Source organism: Mirounga angustirostris, unplaced genomic scaffold (genome assembly GCF_029215605.1).
Source record: "Mirounga angustirostris isolate CCGP_5_RB_7025 unplaced genomic scaffold, mMirAng1.0.hap1 SCAF_12, whole genome shotgun sequence".
NCBI classification, from domain to species: Eukaryota; Metazoa; Chordata; class Mammalia; order Carnivora; family Phocidae; genus Mirounga; species Mirounga angustirostris.
In genome coordinates, this window is record NW_026991720.1 from 6,474,568 (window position 1) to 6,498,007 (window position 23,440).

A 23,440-nucleotide genomic window follows, 5' to 3' on the forward strand; every position below is an offset into this window, starting at 1 on the left:
CTTACACCGAGTAGAAGTTTTATTGTTGTTTTTATTATATTCAGTAGAAATAATAGTATCATAAAGAAGAAAAGGAGTTTCCAGAAACATAAAACTGGCTTTAGAGATTTGCAAATGAGGAATTTTATGCTTACAGCTTTCAAACGCTTTTCGTATTAAATTTCAAGGCAGACAGTAACTGTTAAAATAACTCGGTTCATTAAGAGAGTGATGTTAAGATTTAAACACTTCACAGAATCGCAAACATTTACTGATGTCAGGCACCGCGTTTTCCAGGGGAGGCACGTGGATTCACCCAGTATCTGGTCATGAATAAATAATTGCTGACCTGTAACTATAATCTAGGAGTCTTTCCTTCCAGCCCAGTGATCTTTCTCCAACTTATCAGCAATATTTTGGCTATCATTAACAGTAAGGTACAGAACAAACAGCATACACTCAAAAGAAAGCAGCAAAACGAGACGCACATTCTGTACAATACACAAAATAACAGAATTAGCAATTTGAGAAAGAAATGAATAAAAAATAAAAAATAAAAGGCTGGTGTCTTGATTAGGGCTTGTTTCAGGTAATTTGCTTTGGCCATGGTGGAGTAACGTCTCTGATTTTCCATGTACTTCCTAAGATCTCTTTTGAAATCCTTTAACCTTTCCTCTTCGCACACAGGTCCACATCCTGACGCTGTTACTAGGCTGTAGAGCCCATTGGTGTAGTGGCCACCCCCTCTCTCCAACACCAGGCCTTCCATCAAGTCCATTAGCTCCTTCGCTTGGCCATCCCGATCACTCCCTGTAGCACAGTTGTTAAAGGCACACACTCGCCCCCCACATGCTGCCACCAGCTTGCGGAGGGCTGTGTTATCTGTGTCCTGGATGTAATCCGTCAAGGAGTCTCCCTCGAGGTCTTCTTTGTGGGTGAAGAGGACAATTGTGTGACTCATGGCATCTTCTCCAAAGATCTCCTTCATCCTCTGCACAGCCTGCTGGTCCTGGGCGGTGAATCGGCCCAGCTGGGTCACCAGGAGCAGCACATGGGGTCCTGGTGCCGAGAGTAAGTAGCATCTCTGCACCTCTTTGCACAGGGAATCGGAGTGGTCCTCCCCAGAAAACATATCCGGTGTGTCGATAATGACCATCTCTCTCTTTCCCCAGCTTCCCTGACTTTCACTGCAAGTCTTAGTGAACGGCTGGGCAGTCAGCTGCGACCCAAATGCTTGCTTCCCAAGGATGCTGTTCCCGGTGGCACTTTTGCCCGTTCCTGTTTTGCCCACCAGAATGATTCTCAGCTCTGATCCTCTGGCACGTTGGTTCTTCATATATGGTCCTGTGAGAGCGAGTTTGCTACGTTATGACTACTGGTTACACCAATGGAATACTTTTAACAATAAGAGATATTCCCACATTATGAGCAAAGGTAGTCTCCCAATACATTGGATTTATAAAATAGAGGCTAACTCCATTATCAAATCAAATCAAGCCAACAGTGATTTTTAAAACATCTCTGTTTCTCAGGGCACCTGGGTGGTTCAGTTGTTTGAGTGGCCGGCTCTTGATTTTGGCTCAGGTCATGATCTCAGGGTCCTTAAAATGAGCCCCGTGTAGGGTTCTGTGCTCAGCGGGGAGTCTGCTCAAGGATTCTGTCTCTCCCTCTCCCTCTGCCCCTCACCCCGCTCACTTTCCCATGCTCATTCTCTCTCTCTCTCTGAAATCAATAAATAAATGTTTAAAAAAAAACTCAGTTTCTCTAGGACTGCAGGATGCTGCCATGTTGGATCATAGAAAAACATACTTGGGGGACGATGTGGATTTAGAAACATATCTAGTCATGCAAGGCTTGCCTGATTCACCCAGTTCTGGCTGTGTACAAGACAAATTTTCTGAAGATCAGAGATGTGTAGTAGCCACGACTGTGGGTTCGATCTCCAGGTGGCTTAAGTAACTTGACTCTGTTCTAAGGCCAGAGATGGCTCTTCTGACCTCGCTGGGCTGGGCTGTGGTCTTGACCACCAGTGAAAAGCCTGGACTGGGGAAATACTGGAATAAGCAAAGTAAAATTATTCTCTCTGAGGAACTATCTGATAGCTTATACTTTGCTTAGAGAAGGTTGCATGATTTTTATATAAAATTGGCACAGAAATTGGTAAAATAATCACACACACAAGAAGTCACTTACCAGAGTGACCGCATTCGTGTCGGTCCATTGTTGTTCCTGAGGCACAGAGAAACCAGAGACCAATTATATATATAATGTATATATATTCCCGAGCCAGACTGGGAGTTAACAGTCATTAACCCTTAAGGGATTTTGAAATAACTCTCTCATGGCTTCCGTGGCCCCTGCTTTTCTTTCCTATCCAGCTCTGCAATTTCAGGGAATATAGATATATTATAGATATCATATATTTAGATAATTGTTTTAGTTCTGCATCAGGAAAGACCCTTGTATTCCTACAGCACTGTCACACCCACGCCTCATTTGTTTACACATAGCTGATGGGGGAGAGAATTATCCTGTCTTACAGGGACATAGTCATTTGCCCAGAGTCACCCAGTGAGTCAGTGAGTGGAGAAGAAGTAGGTTTCGTTTGTCCGCCCCTCCTCCTCCTGGTCTCCATGCCCACCTCTTCTCTGTGTCCTTCTTCCTTCCTCCCGTGGCCCCCCAGCCCCTCTCTTGCTCTCCCTGGCCTCACCCATTCCTTCTCTCGCCTTCCTTTCTTGTTGGCCTTCCCTGATGCGAGGTTCAGTCTTCTCTTTCCTTCTCTCCTGCTTTCCCCACCTTGCTCCCTCCTCTCCCGTGCTCTTGCCTCTCTCCAAACCTCGTCCTTCATTTGAAATTCTTGTGAGAGACTCAGTGAATTAAGTACACTATCCTTGAAGCCTGAAATACATTTCATTCAATCCATCAATTACTTGAATTTTCCTCAATCCTCAACAGCCAGCTTGAAGAAGCCTTGGGACCCATTCCCTTTCCCTGTGCAGTGAGAAACATCCGTTCATTTTCATCAGATGGTTTTTCTCTCTTGCTTAAGTCTGGCAGCGTATACCAAAGCGACAAGGCACAGAAGACTCACGAACACATGTGAATGCCCACATTCTTCCCAGTTAGCACTCTTTATTGGCTTCGTGCTAAGGAAGCTCTGTTTGCCAGTAACGTGTAAACGAAAACTGTACAAAGTTTACGGTCTTGTAAACCGGCTGTACTTCAGCCAAAGGCAGCCACTCTAAATCGCTTCCCTTAAAACAGGGAAAATTTGTTCTAAAAAAGATTTTTTTTTCCCCAAGCATAGCCTGGGAATTAGAAATCAACACTGTGGAACTTTTCATGAATGTGGGCTTACCTGATTGACTGTCCAAAGAAACCCAGATGACTCCCATTCAAACCTGAGACTTGCCAGCTCAGCTCAAAGAGAAAGAGAAAATAAAACAAAAGCCCAGCCTGTCTTCTTCCTCTCCTTAATGTCTGCAGAGCTTCCCTGCTGCAAAAGAGCCCCTCCGTATGCCTGTGTTAAAATGGGAAGATTTAATCAGTAGTTACTTGCTATCGTGTGGACCCCGTTTTCTTGCCAGTAGTGAAAAAGCAGTGTTGGAATGATTTCAGCTGGACAGGGGAGGAAGGCAGGCACGTCAGGGTAGCTGGTAGATTTGATCTCTTCCTGCCCCGGGCTGTGTCGTGCGGGTCACAAGTTTGCCCAAATGCAAAGCCCGCCCAGGAGTTAAGCCTCATTCTCACTGGTGGCAGTGACTGTTCTAAAGGCAAGTATCATTGCGGGGGGTGGGGGGCAAGTGCATGGGTCTGGGGGTTGGGGGGACACCTCTAGCGGGGCACTGTGCAGAGGGAAAAGGTATGTAGAAAGGGGAACCTGTGAGAAGCCCATTTCTTGAGTCAGACTGGGAGTTAACAGTTACTGGGAGTTAACTGGGAGTTAACTTGAAAGGATTTTGAAATAACTCCCGATGGCTCCCATAGTCCCCCTGCTTTTCTTTCCTAACCAGCTCTGTCATTTCAGGGAACACACCTCTGGGGAGTAATGATCTAGTAGTGTCTACAGTAATAATCGGGAGTGTCCACTTTCCGGAAGAACAACCCAAAGAGTTAAAGTCGAAATCGTTCAAATGCTCTTTCTGCTTATTTATGTGACAGTCAGCACAACAGGGAGAGAGAAAATATGGAGTTTATGTTGCCTTCATCCCAGATTCCTAGTGACCACATGTGGCTTTCTCTCCCAACCCACTGATGAGGAATAATCCACTGAGCTCTGAGCTCACTCTAAGGGAGGCTGGGAAATGCAGGGGAGCCACGGGACTTGGGTGAACATCACTACCTTGCTACAAACTATTATTTGTATTGAATTATTGCATTATTCACAATAGCCGAGTTATGGAAACAATCTCTGTTTGTCAATGGATGAATGGATAAAGAAGATGTGATAGGTGTATACAATGGAAAATTGTTCAGACACGAGAAAGAAGGAAATCCTGCCATTTGCAACAACATGGATAAACCTCAGGTCATTATGCCAAGTTAAGAAAAATCGGACAGCGAAAGACAAATACCGTATAATCTCACTTATACGTGCAACCTAATACGAAGTGGAACCTAACAAGAAATGGAACTCATAGAAACAGGGAGTTATCACGGTGATTACCAGGGGCTAAGGATTGGGGGAGATGGGGAGTTGCTGGCCAAAAGGTAAAAGCCTTCAATTATAAGCTGACTAAGTTCTGGGGATCTAACCCACAGCATGGCAACTAACTGTAGGTATAATTAAAGTTGTTGAGACAGCAGATCTGACGCATCCTCACCACACATATAAAGAAGTGCACTGAGAGGGTGTGACATGAACTAGCAAAGGCTGGGGTAGTGTGTAGAACAATCCACACCTGAGGTTTGTTGCTGACTTCCAACGTTTCATGGAAGAGATAAGTGCAAACCAAAGCAAAGGAGAGACACAACACAACAGACAAACTTTGATAAACAAACAAAATACCAAATTGGATCTTTTGGAAGAGGTTAGATTTAGTGACTTGTCCATTGAAAAGTGTGGAGAACTGTTAGCTTAACAAAGCATAAGACCTGCCACCAAGGAATTCGATAAAATTGACACCCATAGTTGTAAAAAGGGCCAATCTCACAGTATAATCATAAGAATTAATAACTAAAGTTTTAAATTAAAAGTTTTTAAAGACCTTTTAAGTCCTACAAGAGTGTCGTCACGCACCGAAATAAAGTTCTCAGACATCAATCTGAACGGCCCTGCAGGGCTGCCTTTGCAAGGGAGAGCAGGGGCAGCTAAATTCTGCACATAGCTTTTACTTTATTTTTTTATCAGAAAAGCAAGGACAGAGGCATGGGAAAGGAGTACCAAGGGATGGCAACTATCTCGAAGGCCTAAGGCAGGCTTGCATCCTCCCCTAGGCGCCCACACACACGGAGGCAAGTCATGGGATAAGGGAGGAGGGGGACGTTTGGGCTAGCAATCCCCAGGTGCGGAAGGGGGACTGAGGGTCACATTCTTTCATGGCTCCTAACCTATGCCCTGCCCCTGGGGATCGTGGGATCCTGCTCCTACCGGGCCATTGCGTTCAATAGCCCGAGAACAGGAGCGCGGCTGACTTTTCAGCTCCTTCCACAATCGCTCCTTAGGGTTTACAGTACATTTTCTGAGAATAACTCCACACAAAAGACATCAACAGGAGCATTCCACTAAATGATTCGATTCCCAGCAGTGTCACATCACCGAGAGCCATATCCTGCCAAGTGAGGGAGCGCAGAGACGTCCATTTTGAATTTTATTCCATCGCTTTGTTTATAGTCTCAGAGGATGGATCACCATCATCCCCTTCTGGAGCATCAAGTACCATGATGTGAAGACAGTTCCCAGTTCCTTGGAATGGGACACGGGCAAGCCTGAGGCATGGGTCCTTCCACTCTCTCCTTCACCAGTTCACCCCCACACCATCTCAACCCCTCTGAACAGCCACTGTGGCCGCTCTTCAAACTCCCTACTCTCTCAGGGATTAAAGCTGACCAATACTCCCTTTAAATTCCTGACTTGACTTCACTGTGAGGAACTAGTAATCCAAACAACCAGGAGAAGAGTGCTGTCCCCTTGGTGAAGGAGTGGAGAAGCCATCTTGGATGTTCCAGCCCCAGCACGTGCAACATGGAGAAGAACTAGGCACACACAGCTGACAACCAGGAAGCCACAGCCATGTGGCTCTCATCTAGCTGTGTCCCAGCTACCTGCAGCCATTTCAGCCACCGCAACTAAAGCCCCGGTCTGCCATGTAGGAGAAACAAGTCATACTCTCCTTCTCTGCCTGAATTCCTAGCACATGACATCATGAACGTCATAAAACTGTTTTATGCCACTGAGTGTGGAGTGGTTTGCTGTACAGCAGGAGAAAGTTGGGTCACCCGAATAGATTCCTAGAAGTAGCACTGCTAGACTCTTGGTACACGTATTTGTAATTTTGATAGATACTACTGGATTGCCCACAGTAAAATGTTCATCAAATTACTTACACCAACATTGTATTAGTTTCCGCATATCCTTCCTCATGATTGTATCTGCCTATCTGATCACTGAAAAACTGTATCTTAGTGATTTTCATGCATTACTCCACATGAGTGTGGGTGAATATCTTTCATATGTATAGGAACCGTCTTTTTCTTTATTGACATCTGTCTTATATATTTGTTGCCCACGCTAATCATTTTGATCTTGGTTTGTTAGAGTTCTTTCTGGGGCCCCAAATGATCATTTTTCCTCTTCTTCTTGGCTTTTTTCTTTTAAACTTCCAATTATGGTTCACTTTTATCGTGGCTAGTATCTAGAAGAATGTCAAATGATCACAGTGACAGGAGGCCTCCTTATGCTGTTCCTAACTTTTGTGGCAATACTTCAGTGATTCTCATTGAGCAAGATGCTTCGAGGTTCAGATGGAAAATTCTACTATGCTAAAAACATAACCGATTATGAGATGTTGAATTTTAACAACTTACCTTTCAACAGCTAAACGGATTATCAGATTATGTGGCCTCATAGCTTTATAATCCATCAAGTTATACCAAAGTATTTCCTGATATTGATCCTTCTTTGCCTAGCAGTTAAGGTATTGCTGGATTCTATTTGTTAATTGCTACATTAGGATTTTGCATTGCTTCATAGTGATCTTATCCATCTCTAGAAGAGAGTAGCTCCTCTCTCTCTGATTGCCCCATTGCCCGGGTTCCAGCTGTATCTGGTTTCAGGCTCCCCTCTTCCCTCCAAACGTAATAGCCATGTTGTTTCTCTGAACAGAGAATTCCGCTCCAGAGGAATTCTGATTCTATCTTTGAAGAAAACAAGATTTTTTACCATCACCACCCTTCCACCATCACGACATCCTTTCTTAGGCAAGCCTGACACCGAACAGAAACTTCAGCGTGGTGAGTGTTCTTAAGGAGAGCGTAGGGCGCGCTGGGGGATAAGCTACACTGATGGGAGGGAGGTAATCGGGAAAAACTTCTTAGAAGTAACATCGTATGAGCTGAAGTTGAAGAGTGAGTAGAAGCTGGAGGGATTGAAGGAAAAAGAAACAGCGTATTTTGAGGCAAGTCAAAGCGTGGAGCTCTCTTGGGTATTCATTCCAAGGAAGCCAGGATGTCTACCCAGAGGCAGGAAGTCTGATTGTGTGGAAGTGAGGCGGGAGTTTGGAGATAGACCATCCGTATGGGGACTTGTCATCGAGTTTGGATCCTGAAAGTTCTCTTACGAAAAGTGGAAAATCGCGGCAGGATTGCCTTGGGGTCATGTCACAGTCAGATGTACGGTGGGCTGTGTGAAGAATGGATTCGAAAGCCCTGTCCCTCATTGTGCTTGACATGATCTGCTTTTGGGTAACCTCACTGGAGTCCTGCATCACGTCCTCTGCCTCCCTCCCCCTCCCCCCGCCTTAGTGCACAGAAACAGAACAGGTGCGGTTAAAGCTAGCTGGAGAGGAGCCCTGGCCGTGACCTCGGAGGTGAGCACTCTGAGTCTTGGCCCCCATCTATCTCCTGACACCTTCCCCTGTGCTCCGGACCCTGCCTGCCTTCATTTCCTCACCAACATTTCTGTATAAAAGCTTTTCATGTTTACTTCTTGTTCTTGCGGAGTTCAACTGTATCTTGAAAAGAACCTGCTTTCTGGGTGTTTTTGCCAAGACTGAAAAATAACTTTGTGGTTTAGTGCAAGAAAACCACAAGCGCAAAGGTGCTCCTGAGGCAAGCTCTGTCCTCTGAGGGAGCAGAGACCCATCTCACCTGGTGTGATCACAAGTGACTGAAACTCTGTCCAAACACCTGTCGGCAGCCCACCACCCTAGAGCTATCGTTCCTCTCCAAGGAGGAAAGAATTTACCCGGGATAGTGGGTAGGTAAACAAAACAACACCCAGGGAAGAGACTGAGAAGGTCAAAGGCATTCAAGCAGAGCTGAAGATTCACATGCTCAGATAGCAGCCAGAAGATGCATTTGGTGTGGTCTGTGGCCCAGGGCCCTCAGAAGGGCAGCGTCTTAGAAGGCATGAGCTCTGCAGGTCTAACTCGTGACCAGATCCCCAGTCTGATTGTTACCCACCGAAATGGTAGACATTGGTCTATTTGGTCTATTTGGTCTATTTCTAACTTGCCCTCTCCCTCCTTGCCCCCAAACACCACCCCCACCCCCACCAATATTTTTAGCTGCCCAGAGTTCATCAGCAACCACGTATAGCCAAAACACATCCTCCAGTGATCTCTGGTCCTTGAGCTACAGCGATAGGGTCTACAGTGATGATGGTTTCTTGAGCAACAGACACATGCTAAATCTGAACGGCATAATCTTGACTTTGTACACGCAGATTAAACTAAAGAAGTGAAACCAGGACAAGAGGGAACTTCCTTCTATCTACATAAACTCCCCCTTTTCTGTCCCTTCTCTCCTCTCTCTTACTCCCCAAATCCTGTATCCTCCACTCTTCTCTGTGCCTCTCTGTCCCACCTCACTGCATTTCTCTCTTTCTTGCACAATGTCCCTTTGGCAGTGTTGGTCCCAATACCAGGAGGGGCCTATGCCGGGGAATCTAAAGTATCCCGCCCTGCTAGAACACTGTTCCCCTCAGTCCTGGCTTGCAGTCCTGAACAGATTCCAGAACTGATGGGTCCTGATGCTCACAAACAGCTGACAGAAGCTTGGGCTCTTCTGGAAAGGCCACTCTAGACTCTGCCCAAGCTGCTTCTCAGATACAGCCACAACCAAAATACAACCCCCCCCCACACACACACAGCCCCCCTGCCCATTGCCAACCTCTACTTTTAGGTGTTATCCTTTCTGAGTTGAGCACCTCTGTGGAGGAACTTGCTTCAGAAGGTAATTTGATCTGGAGACTAAGCAATGATTTCCTCCCCAAGAGTCAGAGGAAGTTTCAGGATTCAGGCAGACCGTTCGGCTAGGGTGGTGGGAGGTGGTTGCAGGGTCCCCATTTCCTCTGAGCGTGACTCACTGGGCATGAGACATTTTCACACGATGACAGGAATTGGAATTTCTAACAAGAGATCTGTACAGATGTTAACAAAGGGGAGTGTATGAACTCCCAGATCTGTGTTCTACTGCATGAACACAATGGGACTTTTTTCTAGCCTTCCTCTACAATCAGCTCTGCCCCTTCCCATCGATACATTAGGGCCTACCTTCTCTGAGTGGCGCCATGGTCCCGATTGTGATCACGTAGTGACGAGAGGACTCTTCCTCAGCACAGAGGCGCTGGTTTTCCCGCATGGCACTTTCCCATTGTCACCTAGGCGTATGTGCCTTGCGTTGATACACAAGCAGAGTGGAAAGAACACGGGTTTGAGGAACAGGAGGTGCAGGTTATAGGCATTAGGCTGCATGTGTTTTGTGGCGGTGGGCCGGACTCACAGAGGCTCTGAGGCTCCCTTCATGCGTTTTATGGTTAAAATGAGGGCTGTGGCATTGATCGAAGGCCTTTTCCTACGACGGCATTAGAGTCGTCTGCTACTTCGGGCTTACCCAGTGGGCATGACTCAGCCCACCAAGCCCCTTCAGGGCTGACCGGATTCGCAGGGAGCCCGGTGGCACGTGCCTGTGACTAGTGATCCCTAATGGGATACCATAGGTAGTGACCAGATCAGGGGAGGGACAGTGACAAAACTGGGAGGTTTGGAAGAACGCGTCCTGTCAGGGCAACACCGGTGAAAGCCCACTGGCCCGCTGGTCCTGGGGTTTTGACTTCTAGGGTCATCGGAGAAGTGTTGAGTGGGAGACATTTAAGGGTAAATTAAGTCAGCTCTATCCACCTCTTGGCACAAGACAGTCAAGGAGGCGAGGTGTGCACAGAATAGTTCCTAATATTCTCAGACCCTTTCTCAGCTCACCACAAGCAGACGGTGCCCTTCAGAGCCCTGAGTTCTGCCCTACTCCCCAGCCTCAGTGGCGGGGGCACGGCCGGCGGGAGAGCATGCACAGTGGGGAAAAGCCCAGGCTCATGGCTGGGTCTGCGCAATGTCCCCAAAACGTGGGGTCTCCTCTTTGCAACGTAACGTCGTGTCTTTACACATGTTCTCCATCACTCACTCACCCAAGTGTGTAGCCCTTTATTAGATATCGCCAAAGTTCAGAAATCACAGAAGGAAACCCAGTGAATCGCAGCAGTGGGACTTAGTACAAGTCTATGGTGCACGCACCAAGAAGACAGATTGCAAACCAGGAGCAGTCACACCGAACGCGGACCGAGGGTGTGTGGTTCTAAAGCCCCTGGTACTGGGAGACCGCAGAGCTGGGTGTTCTTCCCTGTGGCGGCTTCTAATACGAGAGTTTTCTGAAATGGTAGGGACTTGGCAACTCGTTCCCTGGTACTATTCTGGGCGAGAGTTTTAGGTTTTGCTTGTGATTTCCAGAAGCAGAAGCAAGAACTGACCCACGTCAAGTAGTCTTGCAAAATCAGCCAAATGAAGCTCTGTTTGTGTGGCTGGTTTGTTTGGTTTCTCCCAGAGAATGGCCAAGCCGGTCTTGTGTGTTCTACTTAAACAAGATGATGGGGTTTTTCTTCTTGTGCATCTCCAGGAAGTCTGTGGTATACACTCGATGTCGGCCCATTTCCCAGAAACGTTTCGAATGATGAGAACATTTGCTGGTTGCTGTAAATTCACCCGTTTGTGCCTCAACACTCCTGGTGTCTTCTCACCGTCCCTTCCTCCCTCACCTCCTCCACAGTTGGTCTTCCCTGTCCCATAACGTCGTGCTCGCCTCACAGGACAGAGCTGGAACGTTGGACCCATGACCCCAACCCCGTATGGGGGTTGGCGCTGGGAACAGGTTAGAGGGGTGGGCAGGGACCAGGAGGGATGGCCCCGCAGAGACCGCTCTGAACCCCCTGGCTGGGCTGGCGAGGGTGAAGCAGGAGCGTTTTCCCCTCAGTCTCAAACCCACACCAGGGCCTCATGCAGAAGAGGCAACGAGCACTTTTGACTCTCTTGTGAGCAAACAAGCGGCCACTCAGTGGGCACAAGTTTTCCTGCCCTTACTCTGCCTTCCAGCCTGAGCCCAAGCTGTGGGCTCCAGTGAAGGGAGCCTGGGGTGTGAGCAAGCACACTGAGCAGGTGAGCCGACGCCAGCCCAAGGGCACCCTCAACCACTCGGTGATAAGCACTGGGGTGACTGCGTCAGCCAAGCTCCTGGGGGATGAGGGCCCGCTGGAAGTGAGGGACATAACCGTGTCCTTGCCGTGTGTTTGTTTCCGTTCCTGTTCCCGCTTCACGGTGTGCAATTGCCCTTTCCGGGTCCCATTGGATCTTCATGAAATGACGCAACGCAAAAGGAGGCAAACATGGAAAATGGGAGCAAAACTGGCAAATGCCAGTGGAAGACCAGAAAAGGCAATCCCTAAATGTCAGGCGGTGCTCTCCTGCACAGTTTTCCCCACCCGACGCCTCAGTATTCAACCCTTGGCTCTACACGTCCAGATTACCCGGAGGGGCTGCCACCAGCCTCCCGGCCACTGGGGCGCCCCCCATCCCCGCCCTTGCTGGCTGCGCGCAGACCGGCCCCCTGCCCCACAACCACGTCTCAGGGGGGCCCTAAGCAACTTCCCGTGTGCGAACCAGTGCTTCTCTGCAGTCCTAATTAATAAAACCCCAAATGAGTGATTGTTAAGAGCTGGAAACCGAAGCACCGGAGCAGATTCATAGAGGAGATGCTTTTGAGGATAGAGGGGGGAGGTTTAAAAAGCTGGCTCTCCTGTCCCGCATAAACGGCACGCCTGTAGACCGGAGCCAGAATCATCAACTAGGGAGCAGGCCAAGTCCATTAGCAGTGGTTCCCCTTGCTCTCCTACAGAAACGCTCATGGTGGTACCCAGCAGTACAAGGTCTCTGTTCCAACTCTAGTCTCCTCCCCTTGGGGGGTCCCTCTTGTATTTTTCAACACCTGGGTTAGATTTTCCTTTGTGGTGAAGAAACCCCGAAATACGTGCCCATTTGTCTGTCTCCTGCATTTGCACATCAACAGACAGTAAACTTCTTCCCATCTGTGTAATTGCCAAGCATGTTTGTCTTGATACTTTTAGTCAGTTCCTTCCTCATTTTCGGTAATTATTTTACGCGCTTCTTTCATATTCTTTGCTACCCCACTCTGAACAGTCCACGTTGGCAATACCCCCCAAATCTAGTCTCTGGAATTGATCATAAGCTTGTAGCTGTTGCCGGTTCAAATCAGAGACCCTGGACTTCCTTCAATAGAGCCTGACTTAAAGGGGCTGCTTTTGGTGACTGCTTTTTTGCACCATTGGTTCATATTGAGTTTGAGCTCCACTAAGAGCTCCAATTTCTTTTCTACTGAAATTTTTCAATGAGAACACCTCCAGTCTGATCTTCAAAAATTTATTTTGGGAAGAACTATCATTTAAGAATTTTCAAAATGATTATCGAGCTTTTTTAAAGATTCTCTTTATTTGTCTTTTTATTTGAGAGGGAGAGAGACAGAGATACCAAGAGAGAGCAAGAGCATGGAGGAGAGGGAGAAGCCGGCTCCCTGCTCAGCAGGGAGCCCAGCATGGCACTGGTCCCAGGACCCTGGGATCATGACCGAGCCAAAGGCAGACACTTAACCTACTGAGCCACCGAGGCGCCCCATATCCAACTGGTTTTAGTGCATGGTTCTAGCTTGCCATTTTGTTTCCTGGCCTTAGGATGTCTCAGGGCAAGTATTACTTAGAATAATAGTTCTTCCTCCAGAGAATTAAGAGAACATATGAAAAATAGAAGCTTGAGTTAGTCTTATCATCCCAAGCTGCACAGAAAAAGGGAGATAAATTTGATGCCATTATTTTAAAAATACTCCAATATTTAAGAACAATACTAGGTCCCTTGGGCTCTATCGTAAGATAAGGTGTAACCAGCACTCGGATAAAGAAAGAAAATCCCAGAGGTGCCCGTAATGCTCTCCAGGGTGATCTCTAACTGAACATCTAATAGCATAGATTGATTTTAGCCATTCTTGTACTTTATATAAATGGAATTATGTACTATGCATTCTTTTGTATCTGCTTTCTGTTTTTGTTTTTTGCTTACCATTATGTTTGAGATTTATCCATGTGTAGCAATAAATTGTGTCTTCTCACTGCTATTAGTATTCTATTGTGTGAATATAACTTAATTTATAATACATGTATAATTTATAATTTATGAATGAATATGTAATCTGTATAATTAATCCAACAATGTAGCTATGTTGTTTTTGCGTTTTCATTTTACAAACATTTTTCAGCTATTTTACCTTATTTTTAAATTGTTTTTATTTAAATTCAATTCCTTAACATATAATGTATTTTTAGTTTCAGAGGTAGAGGTCAGCGATTCATCAGTCCTGTATAATACCAGTGCTCATCACATCACGTGCCCTCCTTAATGTCCATCACCCAGTTACCCCATCCCCCCACCCACCTCCCCTCCAGCAACCTTCAGTTTGTTTCCTATGATTAAGAGTCTCTTATAGCTTGTCTCACTCTCTGATTTCGTCTTGTTTTATTTTTTCCTCTCTTCCCCTATGATCCTCTGTCTTGTTTCTTAAATTGCACATGTGAGTAAGATCATATGATAATTGTCTTTCTCTGCTTGATTATTTCACTTAGCATAATACCCTCTAGTTCCATCAATGTCATTGCAAATGACAATATTTCATTTTTTGGTGGCCGATATATGTATATACCACATCTTCTTTAGCCATTGATCTGTGGATCATAGTTTGGCTATTGTGGACACTGCTGCTATAAATATTGGGGTGCAGGTGCCCCTTGGTTTCACTCCATTTGTATCTTTGGGGTAAATACCCAGTAGTGCAATTGCTGGGTCCTAGGGTAGCTCTATTTTTAACTTCTTGAGGAACCTCCATACTGTTTTCCAGAGTAGTTGCACCAGCTTGCACTCCCACCAACAGTGTAAGAGGGTCCCCCTTTCTCTGCATCCTCGCCAACATCTGTTGTTTCCTGTCTTGTTAATTTTAGCCATTCTGACTGGTGTGAGGTGGTATTTCATTGTGGTTTTGATTTGTATTTCCCCGATGCCGAGTGATGTTGAGCCCTTTTTCATGTCTGTTGGCCATTTGTTGTCTTCTTTGGAGAAATGTCTGTTCATGTCTTCTGCCCATTTCTTGACTGGATTATTTGTTCTTTGGGTGTTGAGTTTGATAAGATCTTTATAGATTTTGGATACTAGCCCTTTATCTGATAGGTCATTTGCAAATATCTTGTCCCATTCTGTTGGTTGTCTTTTGATTTTGTTGACTGTTTCCTTTGCTGTACAAAAGCTTTTTATCCTGATGAAGTCCCAATAGTTCATTTTTGCTTTGTTTTCCTTGCCTTTGGAGACATGTCTAGCAAGAAGTTGCTGCGGCTGTGGTCAAGGAGTTTACTGCCTGTGTTCTCCTCTAGGATTTTGATGGATTCCTGTCTTACATTTAGGTCTTTCATCCATTTTGAGCCTATTTTCATGCATAGTGTATGAAAATGGCCCAGTTTCATTCTTCTGCATGTGGCTGTCCAATTGTCCCAATACCATTTGTTGAAGAGACTGTCTTCTTTCCTGCTTTGTCTAAGATTAGTTGGCTATAGAGTTGAGGGTCCATTTCTGGGTTTTCTCTTCTGTCCCATTGATCTATGTGTCTGTTTTTGTGCCAATACCATACTGTCTTGATGATGACAGCTTTGTAATAGAGCGTGAAGTCCGGAATTGTGATGCCACCAGCTTTGGTTTTCTTTTTCAACATTCTTTTAGCTATTTGGGGTCTTTTGTGGTTCCATAAATTTTTAGGATTTTTTGTTCCAGCTCTGTGAAAAAAGTTCATGGTATTTTGATAGGGATTGCATTTTACTTTATTTTTTTTTCTAAAGATTTTATTTATTTATTTGACAGAGAGAGACACAGCAAGAGAGGGAACACAAGCAGGGGGAGTAGGAGAGGGAGAAGCAGGCTTCCCGCGGAGCAGGGAGCCCGATGCGGGGCTCGATCCCAGGACCCTGGGATCATGACCTGAGCTGAAGGCAGATGCTTAACGACTGAGCCACCCAGGCGCCCCTGCATTTTACTTTATTTTATTTTCCAGCTTTACTGAGGTATAACTTCGACAAATAAAATAAACTGGCAAATAAAAATTATATCTATTTAAGGTACACAACTTGATGATTTGATGTAGGCGGACATTGTGAAATATTCACCCCAATCACGCTAATTAACCTATCCACCTCCTCACACAGTTACCATGTTTCCTTCTTTCTTTCTTTGTGAGAACACTTACCCCTTGGTGGGCACTAACATTTTTTCCAGTGGTTTGCTCTTCTGAGTGCCACCACTCTAAATACCACAGGCATTCCCTTGCCTGGAAAAGAGGCACAATGTCTGCTGGGTGTGTGCCTCCGGGGAGGATAGCTCAGTACTGACTCTGTGTAATGTTCAGGTTTCCTGGGTACTACAGATTTTTCCAAAGGGGTTCTACCAATTTATATTTTTCACCGAACATCATGCGAGAGTTCTATTTGCTCTATAGCTTCAGAAGTTTCCTTTATACAGAAGGTTTGCACTGTTGTCAAGTCTATTCTTAGGCATCTTACTTTTTGTTATTTTTTAAATCAAACGTTATCTCTAATTGGCTACTCTTTGTTAGTCAATTCTTATGGTTTGTATTTGATTTTGCATTCATCAATTTATTAAGTTCTCTTATTGTATGAGACCTTATTGGTTTATTATTTTTTAAAGATTTATTTAGTTATTTGAGAGAGAGAGAGAGTGTGTGTGTGTGAGAGAGAGAGAGCAGGGGGAGTGGCAGAGGGAGAGGGAGAGAGAAAATCTCAAGCCAACTCCAGCATGTGCAGGGATCCCAATGTGAGCCTCGATCCCAGGACCCTGAGATCATGACTTGGCTCGATGTCAAGAGTTGGATGCTCAACTGACTGAGCCACCCAAATGCCCCTTGGTTTATTCTCTTGATTTTTCCAGATATGAAATCATAACACAAATAATGATAATTTTATATCCACCTTATGTTTTTTATACATGCAATTTATTTGTCTTTTATGGTCTTCGTGTATATTTCCTCTAAACATTGAAAATAGTGTTAATAGTGAACATTAAACCTCCAAATCTCCATTAAACCTCCAAAATGCTTATCAAAATCTTTTTATAATAGAACACCTTCCCGGAGAAACATTTTGGTTCCAGTTCTTCACAGCAGCTCCAGAGAAAAAAGGTGGGATGAAGCATGATGTAAGTAAAGGAAGTCCATCAAGGCCAGAGAAGAGGGAAGAAGAGAGAGGCTGGAATCAAATGGGGAGAAAAAGGTGGAAAGTGATCAGATCACCTGATTCACTCAAAGCAGGCACAGCGGAGGAAAAGGTAAATAAATTGGGATGATCACAGCCCATCACGGACCCACTAAGAGAGGGCGATTTAATTTCAAGATCATGCTCCCCCCACCCATTCCTGCCACCACATCGACAGGGCTTTGGTGTAAAAACAGTGAATTAAAGCCAAAAGAACGGCACAGCACAAACTCTATTTAAGAAGGGCTTCTTAGGGAAACCCACAGACAGCAGTGAAATGAGACTAGAGTGCCGGAGGAAACCGAAAACTCTGCACCTACAGCTACAGCAAACAGAAACGCAGCCCGACTCCTAGACAGATGAACACACCACCTCGTGCTATAGCCCTAGTGACCTCACTTCCTAATATCCCGTAGATCGCATCCAGCCTGGCACGTCAGCACACGGCATGCTAAGAAGCAAGAAGTATAGTCTGGACACAGACCAAACCAGACTCAGATAGGACTCAGAGTTTGGAATTGTCAGACGTGTGTGTGTGTGTGTGTGTGTGTATACACGTACATAAAGAGATTTATTATAAAGAATTGGCTACATGATTTATTCTAAGGGATCGGCTCCACTGCCGTGCTGCTGACAAGTCCCAAGGCCCCCAGTGCCAGGGGCGGGAGGCCCAGGGGAGCTGGTGGGGCAGCCCCCATCTGAGGACGGGCGACTCAGGGCCCGGGAAGGGCTGGTGCTTCCGTTCCAGCCCTTGTCCTGAGAGAAAATACTTAAAGGAAGTTGGAATTAAGGAGGGAGGAAGAGACGACAGGCATCTGCCACGATGGTGAAGCCATGGGTTATCTGTAGGAAGCGGGAACTCACACAAAAGGGAGATCCGTGAAAAATCATTCCCCTGGCACAAATTTCCTGGAGCATCTGTTGCTTCTCCCTAAGCCTCTGAGATCTAGTTGTCCTCGTACAGGATCAAAATAATAACAACACCGGTGTTCTTGTTCTTCCCGTTCACACTACCAAAACTGCAGACAAAATGCAAACGGCACGTCTTCTGACTGAGGAGGGCCTGGCCTGCGTGTTCCCATTCACTTCCTGTTCCCCCCACAGCCCACAGCTGCTCTTTCAGGGCAGTTCTGGAGCTGAGCTTTCTCATCCCAGGTTGCTGAAAAATAGAAGCCATGTCCTTTCTCTGTTCCTACGCGGTGGACACTTTCCTCTACCTCCTCCACTCATGGTCCGCAGAAGCCTACGATGTGTCGGCCCCAAAAGGAAAAACAAAGAATTCACAAGAGCACATGGCCCCAGGAGACAGAAAACATCGCCATTCCTCTTGCCCAACAGCTGACAGAGTGGTAAGTCCGAGTGTGAGGGGAGCGTGTCTGTGTGCCTGGGTGCTGCGTGTGTGTTTGTGTGTGTTTATATATTTGTGAGTACATGTGTGGTAATGCTTTGAGTGTATGTTTGTGAGTCTGTATGTTTGTGACTGTGTGGATGTGTGTTGTGTTTGTGACTGTGTATGTTAGTGGGTGTGGGATTGTGTTGTGTTTGTAAGTGTGTGGGTGTGTGTTATGTTTGTTAGTGTATGGGTGAGTATTGTGTTTGTGTGTATATGTGAGTGTGGGTGTGTGTTGTGTTTGTGTGTATATGTGAGTGTGGGTTTGTATGTTTGTGAGTGTGGGTGTGTGTTGCGTTCCTGGTTGGAGGGACATGGCCCTACTTTGCAAGGAGGACTAGGAGTTGCTCTAGAAAATGTCATAAAGTGTGTTGGAATCTCACAGGGGAGGAAATCTCAGGGACGTTTAGCTCAGGCCCCGCACTCACACTTACGGGAACACTAGGGCCCCAGGCAGTGTGGCCATCGTAATGATGGCGGTTGGAGAGGAGCACTGAGGTCCCCCGGCTCTCAGGGGGACCCTGCCCCCCACCCCGAAGACCCCTTCCCTGTCGTCCTCACCGCAGAACCCGGCCACCCACCTCTTGCCCTCCGCAATCCTCACTGCCGAGCCTTCCCCACAGGTCAGGCCTGGACTGCTCTTTTTGGCCCAAGACTCCTGGGACTCCCCCCGCCACGCCAGGCCAGCTCCCCGCCACAACTTCCTGCCCGTGCCCTCCACATCTTTCCACCGCTCTCAGGACCCAGGATCAGACCTGCCTCTGCTCTCTGCTCCTTTCCGTCCTCACAGAACAGCTCCAGGTCCCTGTCTATCCAAATGCCACTGACTCCTGAGCCGGCAGGGCCACTCACCTTTCTCCATGAAGTCTCTTAGAGTGACAGTAGAGACCACAGTGGTGGGAGTGGGGAGAGAGGAGAGCAAAGGAAGTGGGGTCCCCCCAGACCCCCTCCCCCTCTCCTCATTCAGGCTGCTCCCCCTCAAACCAATGCTTCTGGCAAGAGAAAGGCAAAAGTCAGGTGCCTCTTAAAACTCTGTTGAAAGCCTACTAAGACATATTACGATCTTCTCTAGCCAGAGGAAGAGGAACTCGAACGTATTCTCGAGGACAATCCTGCAGGAGCGCTGTGTCAGGATCCTAGACGAGACGTTTTAGGAGGTAAACTACTTTCTAGCAGAAATGAACGTGAGCGGGGTGTGGATGGGGATGTTCGGGGAGCGGGTGGTGCACTGGGACAGGCAGCAGGGCTCACCCTGGCCAGAGATGTGCCCACCTGGGCCGCCGTCCGGGGGCCTCTGGGTTGGGGCCCTTCTCTACTGCAGCCAAGTAAGAGGGAAAGGTCCCTGAGAGGCGGAGCAGGCGCAAGGAAGGGGAGACACAGTGCTCGTTGCCCCCTTTACTAACTCTCTGTGCCAGGCCCGAGGAAAAGGGTCCGTGCGTTCTGGGCTTTCGTCCCCAGGAGGGATGTGCCGATGCTCAGTGTGACCAAACGGCTCACCCGGGCCTGAGGCTCTGAAGCCAACAGACCCTGTGCCGGTGCTTGGCCGGAGCCCACGTGAGAGCTCTTGGGGTCGTATGGGCTGCAGAGCACCACGGGGACAAGCAGGTGTCCTCGGCCGACCGCTGCCTCAGAACCGGGCTTGGCCTTCTCACGGGGTCCTGTCCCCCCAAAAGCTATTGCATCAGGGTCAGGCGCGCAACCTCCGAGGGCTCAACATTGCCATCTAACCTGGGAAGACGGAATCTGGGAATGCTGGAAATCCATCCATTTTCCTGGCCAGCAGAAATTATTTGTGATTCATTGTGTATTTTAACACAAACGGTTTTTTTTTTTTTTTTTTTACTCTATGAACCCCAATGGCCTGAGGCACCGGGAGAGAGCCTTTTTAATAAACCACATAAGAAATCTGCCTGTAGGGGCGCCTGGGTGGCTCAGTTGGTTAAGCGACTGCCTTCAGCTCAGGTCGTGATCCTGGAGTCTCGGGATCGAGTCCCGCATCGGGCGCCCTGCTCGGCGGGGAGTCTGCTTCTCCCTCTGACCCTCCCCGCTCTCATGCTCTCTCTCTCTAATAAATAAATAAATAAATAAAATCTTTAAAAAAAAAAAAGAAAGCTGCCAGTAGAAGCACTGGCACCTGATTGACCTTTTCATGCAGCAATCAAGGTTAACTGTTACTTGCAAAATCCTCCCCAGAGCTCAAGTGATAGGTTTCAAGGCCAGCGGTGTGCTCGGGCTCCAGGCTTGCCCGACAGGATTGCTGTCGCTGTCCGGCTTTGCACTGGCTAGGAGGGCACGGAGGAACCTTCCACTCTCCGTGCTCCCTGGAAGCTCCCACCCACTCACCCCCGTTGCCTTCAAGCCCACTGGGGGCAGCCGGAGGGAGCCAAAGCCACTCCGTCCGGATAGGCAGCGGGGCAACAGCAGAAAAGCATGTCGTTGCTCAGGAGGGTCCGAGGAAGACGGGGCCCATCCTGCCTTCAGGAGGCCGAGGGCTCTGACACGGAGACACCTCAGTCACTTCAGTGGGGAACAGACCTGGAAACCAGCTATGACTTGGCATTGCTCCGTGTGCTCTGGGTCTGGGATCTGAGAGGCCCGAAAGGAACCCCCCTCCTGTCCCTCGGGCCCAGGTGTGTCTGGGAATCCTGACACTGGGCTTCTCCGTATTAAGTGGGCATCTCCCGGTCTTTTCTCTCTGCTCATGGTTCTGATATTCTGTGGGGTGAGAATGTCCAGCCCAAACCTTCAGGTTGTTGCCTAAGAATGTGAGCCAGCATGCCTCTGCGCTTGGAGCCTGGGCTCTGGCTGAGGTGTCCCCCACTCCCAACCTTCCCAGTGGGAAAAGCTGAAGAAGGTGATGCGGTCAGTTGCCTCGGAGGGAAGACAGAGACACAGAGGCCACATACGTTTTCTCTTCCTTCTCTTACTGAGAAGGATCTGCAATCAGGGATATTCAGCAAAGCTCAGGGTCCCATATTCATGCTGGGCTAACTCCCACCTGGGTGCGAAGAGACGGCCCTGGGAAGGGGTTCGAAAACCTCCCCACCCGGCCATCTCCCTTCTGGGTAGATACCCAACACAATGGAGAGCAGGGACTCAGAGACATTTGTCCTCTAATGTTCATGGCCGCACCATTCACAGCAGCAAAGGGCGGAAGCAACCCAAATGTTCATGTATGGCTGTGAATCAACAGAAAGGGCTCTCGCCCTACAGTGGGGGTATTATTCAGCCTTCAAAAGGAAGGAAATTCTGACCCGGGCTACAACATGGATGAACTGGGAAACACTAGGCTAAGCGAAATCAGCCAGACCCAGAAAAGCAAACACAATTCCAACTTGGGATGACGAACACATTCTTGAGATGCGCGGTGGACATGATTGCACAACACTGTGAATGCCCTGAGCGCCACTGAGCTGCACGCCTCAAAATGAGTACAGTGATAACTTTTATGTCATAGCAGATATTTGGTATATTGTGCCTTTGCCACAATTCCAAAAGCAACCCCCCGAAAGGCAAGGCAGACCGTGAGCCCCCGCCGGGCTCGGGTGCAGAGCCGGGTCTTCGGCGCTCCCACCCGCCCCGGGCACGGCTCTAACCCCAGCCCCCTGTGCTTTGTCTCGGTGCTTCTAGGCCTGGGGGAGGACCCACGGAGCCCGCGGCCCCTGAGGCTGCTCCTGGTGGGCAAAACGGGCAGCGGGAAAAGCGCCACCGGAAACAGCATCCTGGGCCGCAGAGAGTTCGAGTCTAAACTCAGCGCTCAACCGGTGACCCTGACCCTCCAGCGGGGCAGCCGCGCCTGGGCCGGGCGGGAGCTCGAGGTGATCGACACCCCCGACATCCTGTCCCCGCGGGCCGGGCCGGAGGCGGCGGCAAGGGCCATCTGCGAGGCGGTGGCCTTCTCGGCGCCCGGGCCGCACGCCGTGCTCCTGGTGACGCAGCTGGGCCGCTTCACCGACGAGGACCGGCAGGCCGTGCGGCGCCTGCAGGAGGCCTTCGGGGTGGCCGTCCTGGCGCACACGGTGCTGGTGTTCACGCGCAAGGAGGACCTGGACGGCGGCTCGCTGGAGGAGTACGTGCGGGCCACCGACAACCAGCACCTGGCCCGGCTGGACGCGCTGTGCGCGCGGCGCCACTGCGCCTTCGACAACGCGGCGGCCGGCGGCCGGCAGGAGGCGCAGCTGCGGGAGCTGCTGCGGATGGTGGACGGCGTCCTGTGGGAGAACGAGGGCCGCCCCTACAGCTACCCGGCCTGCCGGGAGACGCGCATCAGCCGCGGGCAGGGCTCCGACGGGGCGCCCCTCCGGGAGCCCCTGCTCGAGGGACTGTGCCGGTCGCAGAAGGAATTCGAGAAGGCGCACAGACATCTGCTGAAGAGCGCGCCCATCTGAGCTTCCGCTGGCCCGCGGCCCCTGGAGCCCGCTGCCAGCCCGTGGCCTGCTCTCTCCATCCCCGGGGCTCACTGGCCATCCCAGGCTCCTGGGGGGTGTCGGGTGCGCCGAGAGGCGGGTGCGTTCCCCAGTTCCCGCTCGCACCCCGGGGCCCTCATCAGCCCTTCCAGGGAGCCCGCAAAGGAAGCAGTTGGATGACTTAAACGCGGCCGGGAGTAGCCTGCCTGCTGGGGGTTGGGGGGGGACCTCTGCAACACGGGGGTGTCCTTCTGGAGGGCTGCTCCTACAGACCGGGTCCCTCAGAAGCCACCTGCGATTGGGGAAGAGGGCAGGATGGGGGTCTGGCTCTGGCCACCTGACTGCCTAAGGACATGGAGGCGCCTCAGGGGCCCCTCAGCTTCTTTGAGGTTCTAGGGGCTTCTGGGGAGTCTGACCAACTGATGGAAAGAGAATAGGAGCAGACCGGGGCAAAATGCCTCCCAGTATGCTCCTCTTTTCCTTTCTTGGAGCTGGGTGACCGAGGGCCTCCAGCTACCTTCTTCTGGGAGAGCTGGGAACTGGAGGTGGGGGAGACAGTGCTGGAGGACAATCAGAAAGCAGAGGACACGGCCTCAGGTCTGTCTGGACACTTGTCCTCTGGTTGGAGATTCTCTACAATCAGAGGCCCATGGACTACAGTCTCCCAGTGTGGAGGCCATGACGCCCATCTTCCCCAGACTCAATGGACTCCTAAGAAAGCTAGAGCATTTCTTTTGCTGGGAGATTCAGAAAAGTGTCTCAAGGCACCACGGAGACTTATTTTGAGTGTATACTTAAGATAGTCCTTGTGGG

General features: G+C 48.8%; 2 protein-coding genes across 4 annotated transcripts; one reads left to right on the forward strand and one right to left on the reverse strand.

Annotated features, from left to right (window-relative positions):
* LOC123835180 (GTPase IMAP family member 2) lies at positions 1-9,429 on the reverse strand. Of its 3 annotated transcripts, none has more exons than XM_045864065.3 (3): positions 9,310-9,429; positions 2,173-2,208; positions 1-1,323 (listed from the first exon to the last, which is right to left on the reverse strand). In XM_045864065.3, the coding sequence occupies exons 2-3, from the start codon at positions 2,198-2,200 to the stop codon at positions 335-337; spliced, it is 1,017 nt and encodes a 338-aa protein (XP_045720021.1). In that variant the 5' UTR covers positions 2,201-2,208; positions 9,310-9,429; the 3' UTR covers positions 1-334. The 3 variants fall into 3 exon arrangements, with proteins under 3 accessions (XP_045720021.1, XP_045720020.1, XP_045720019.1); XM_045864064.3 differs by lacking the exon at positions 9,310-9,429 and adding an exon at positions 3,535-3,726; XM_045864063.3 differs by lacking the exon at positions 9,310-9,429 and adding an exon at positions 3,338-3,725.
* An 8,466-nt stretch (positions 9,430-17,895) lies between these two features.
* Positions 17,896-22,755, forward strand: LOC123835181 (GTPase IMAP family member 6). The gene is made up of 3 exons (XM_045864067.3): positions 17,896-18,180; positions 19,294-19,378; positions 21,852-22,755. Exons 1-3 carry the CDS (start codon positions 18,007-18,009, stop codon positions 22,607-22,609), a joined length of 1,017 nt encoding a protein of 338 aa, XP_045720023.1. The 5' UTR covers positions 17,896-18,006; the 3' UTR covers positions 22,610-22,755.
* The last annotated feature ends 685 nt before the right edge of the window (positions 22,756-23,440 follow it).

Bases quoted from the DNA above. Each gene is read 5' to 3' on its own strand.
- LOC123835181 (XM_045864067.3), top strand. From the start codon at position 18,007: ATGTCCTTTCTCTGTTCCTACGCGGTGGACACTTTCCTCTACCTCCTC. The intron at 18,181-19,293 runs GTAAGTCCGAGT...GATCTTCTCTAG, and splicing joins GCCCAACAGCTGACAGAGTG to CCAGAGGAAGAGGAACTCGA. The intron at 19,379-21,851 runs GTAAACTACTTT...CGGTGCTTCTAG, and splicing joins TAGACGAGACGTTTTAGGAG to GCCTGGGGGAGGACCCACGG.
- LOC123835180 (XM_045864063.3), bottom strand. From the start codon at position 3,374: ATGGGAGTCATCTGGGTTTCTTTGGACAGTCAATCAG. The intron at 2,209-3,337 runs GTAAGCCCACAT...TCTGTGCCTCAG, and splicing joins TTCTTTGGACAGTCAATCAG to GAACAACAATGGACCGACAC. The intron at 1,324-2,172 runs GTAAGTGACTTC...TCGCTCTCACAG, and splicing joins ACACGAATGCGGTCACTCTG to GACCATATATGAAGAACCAA.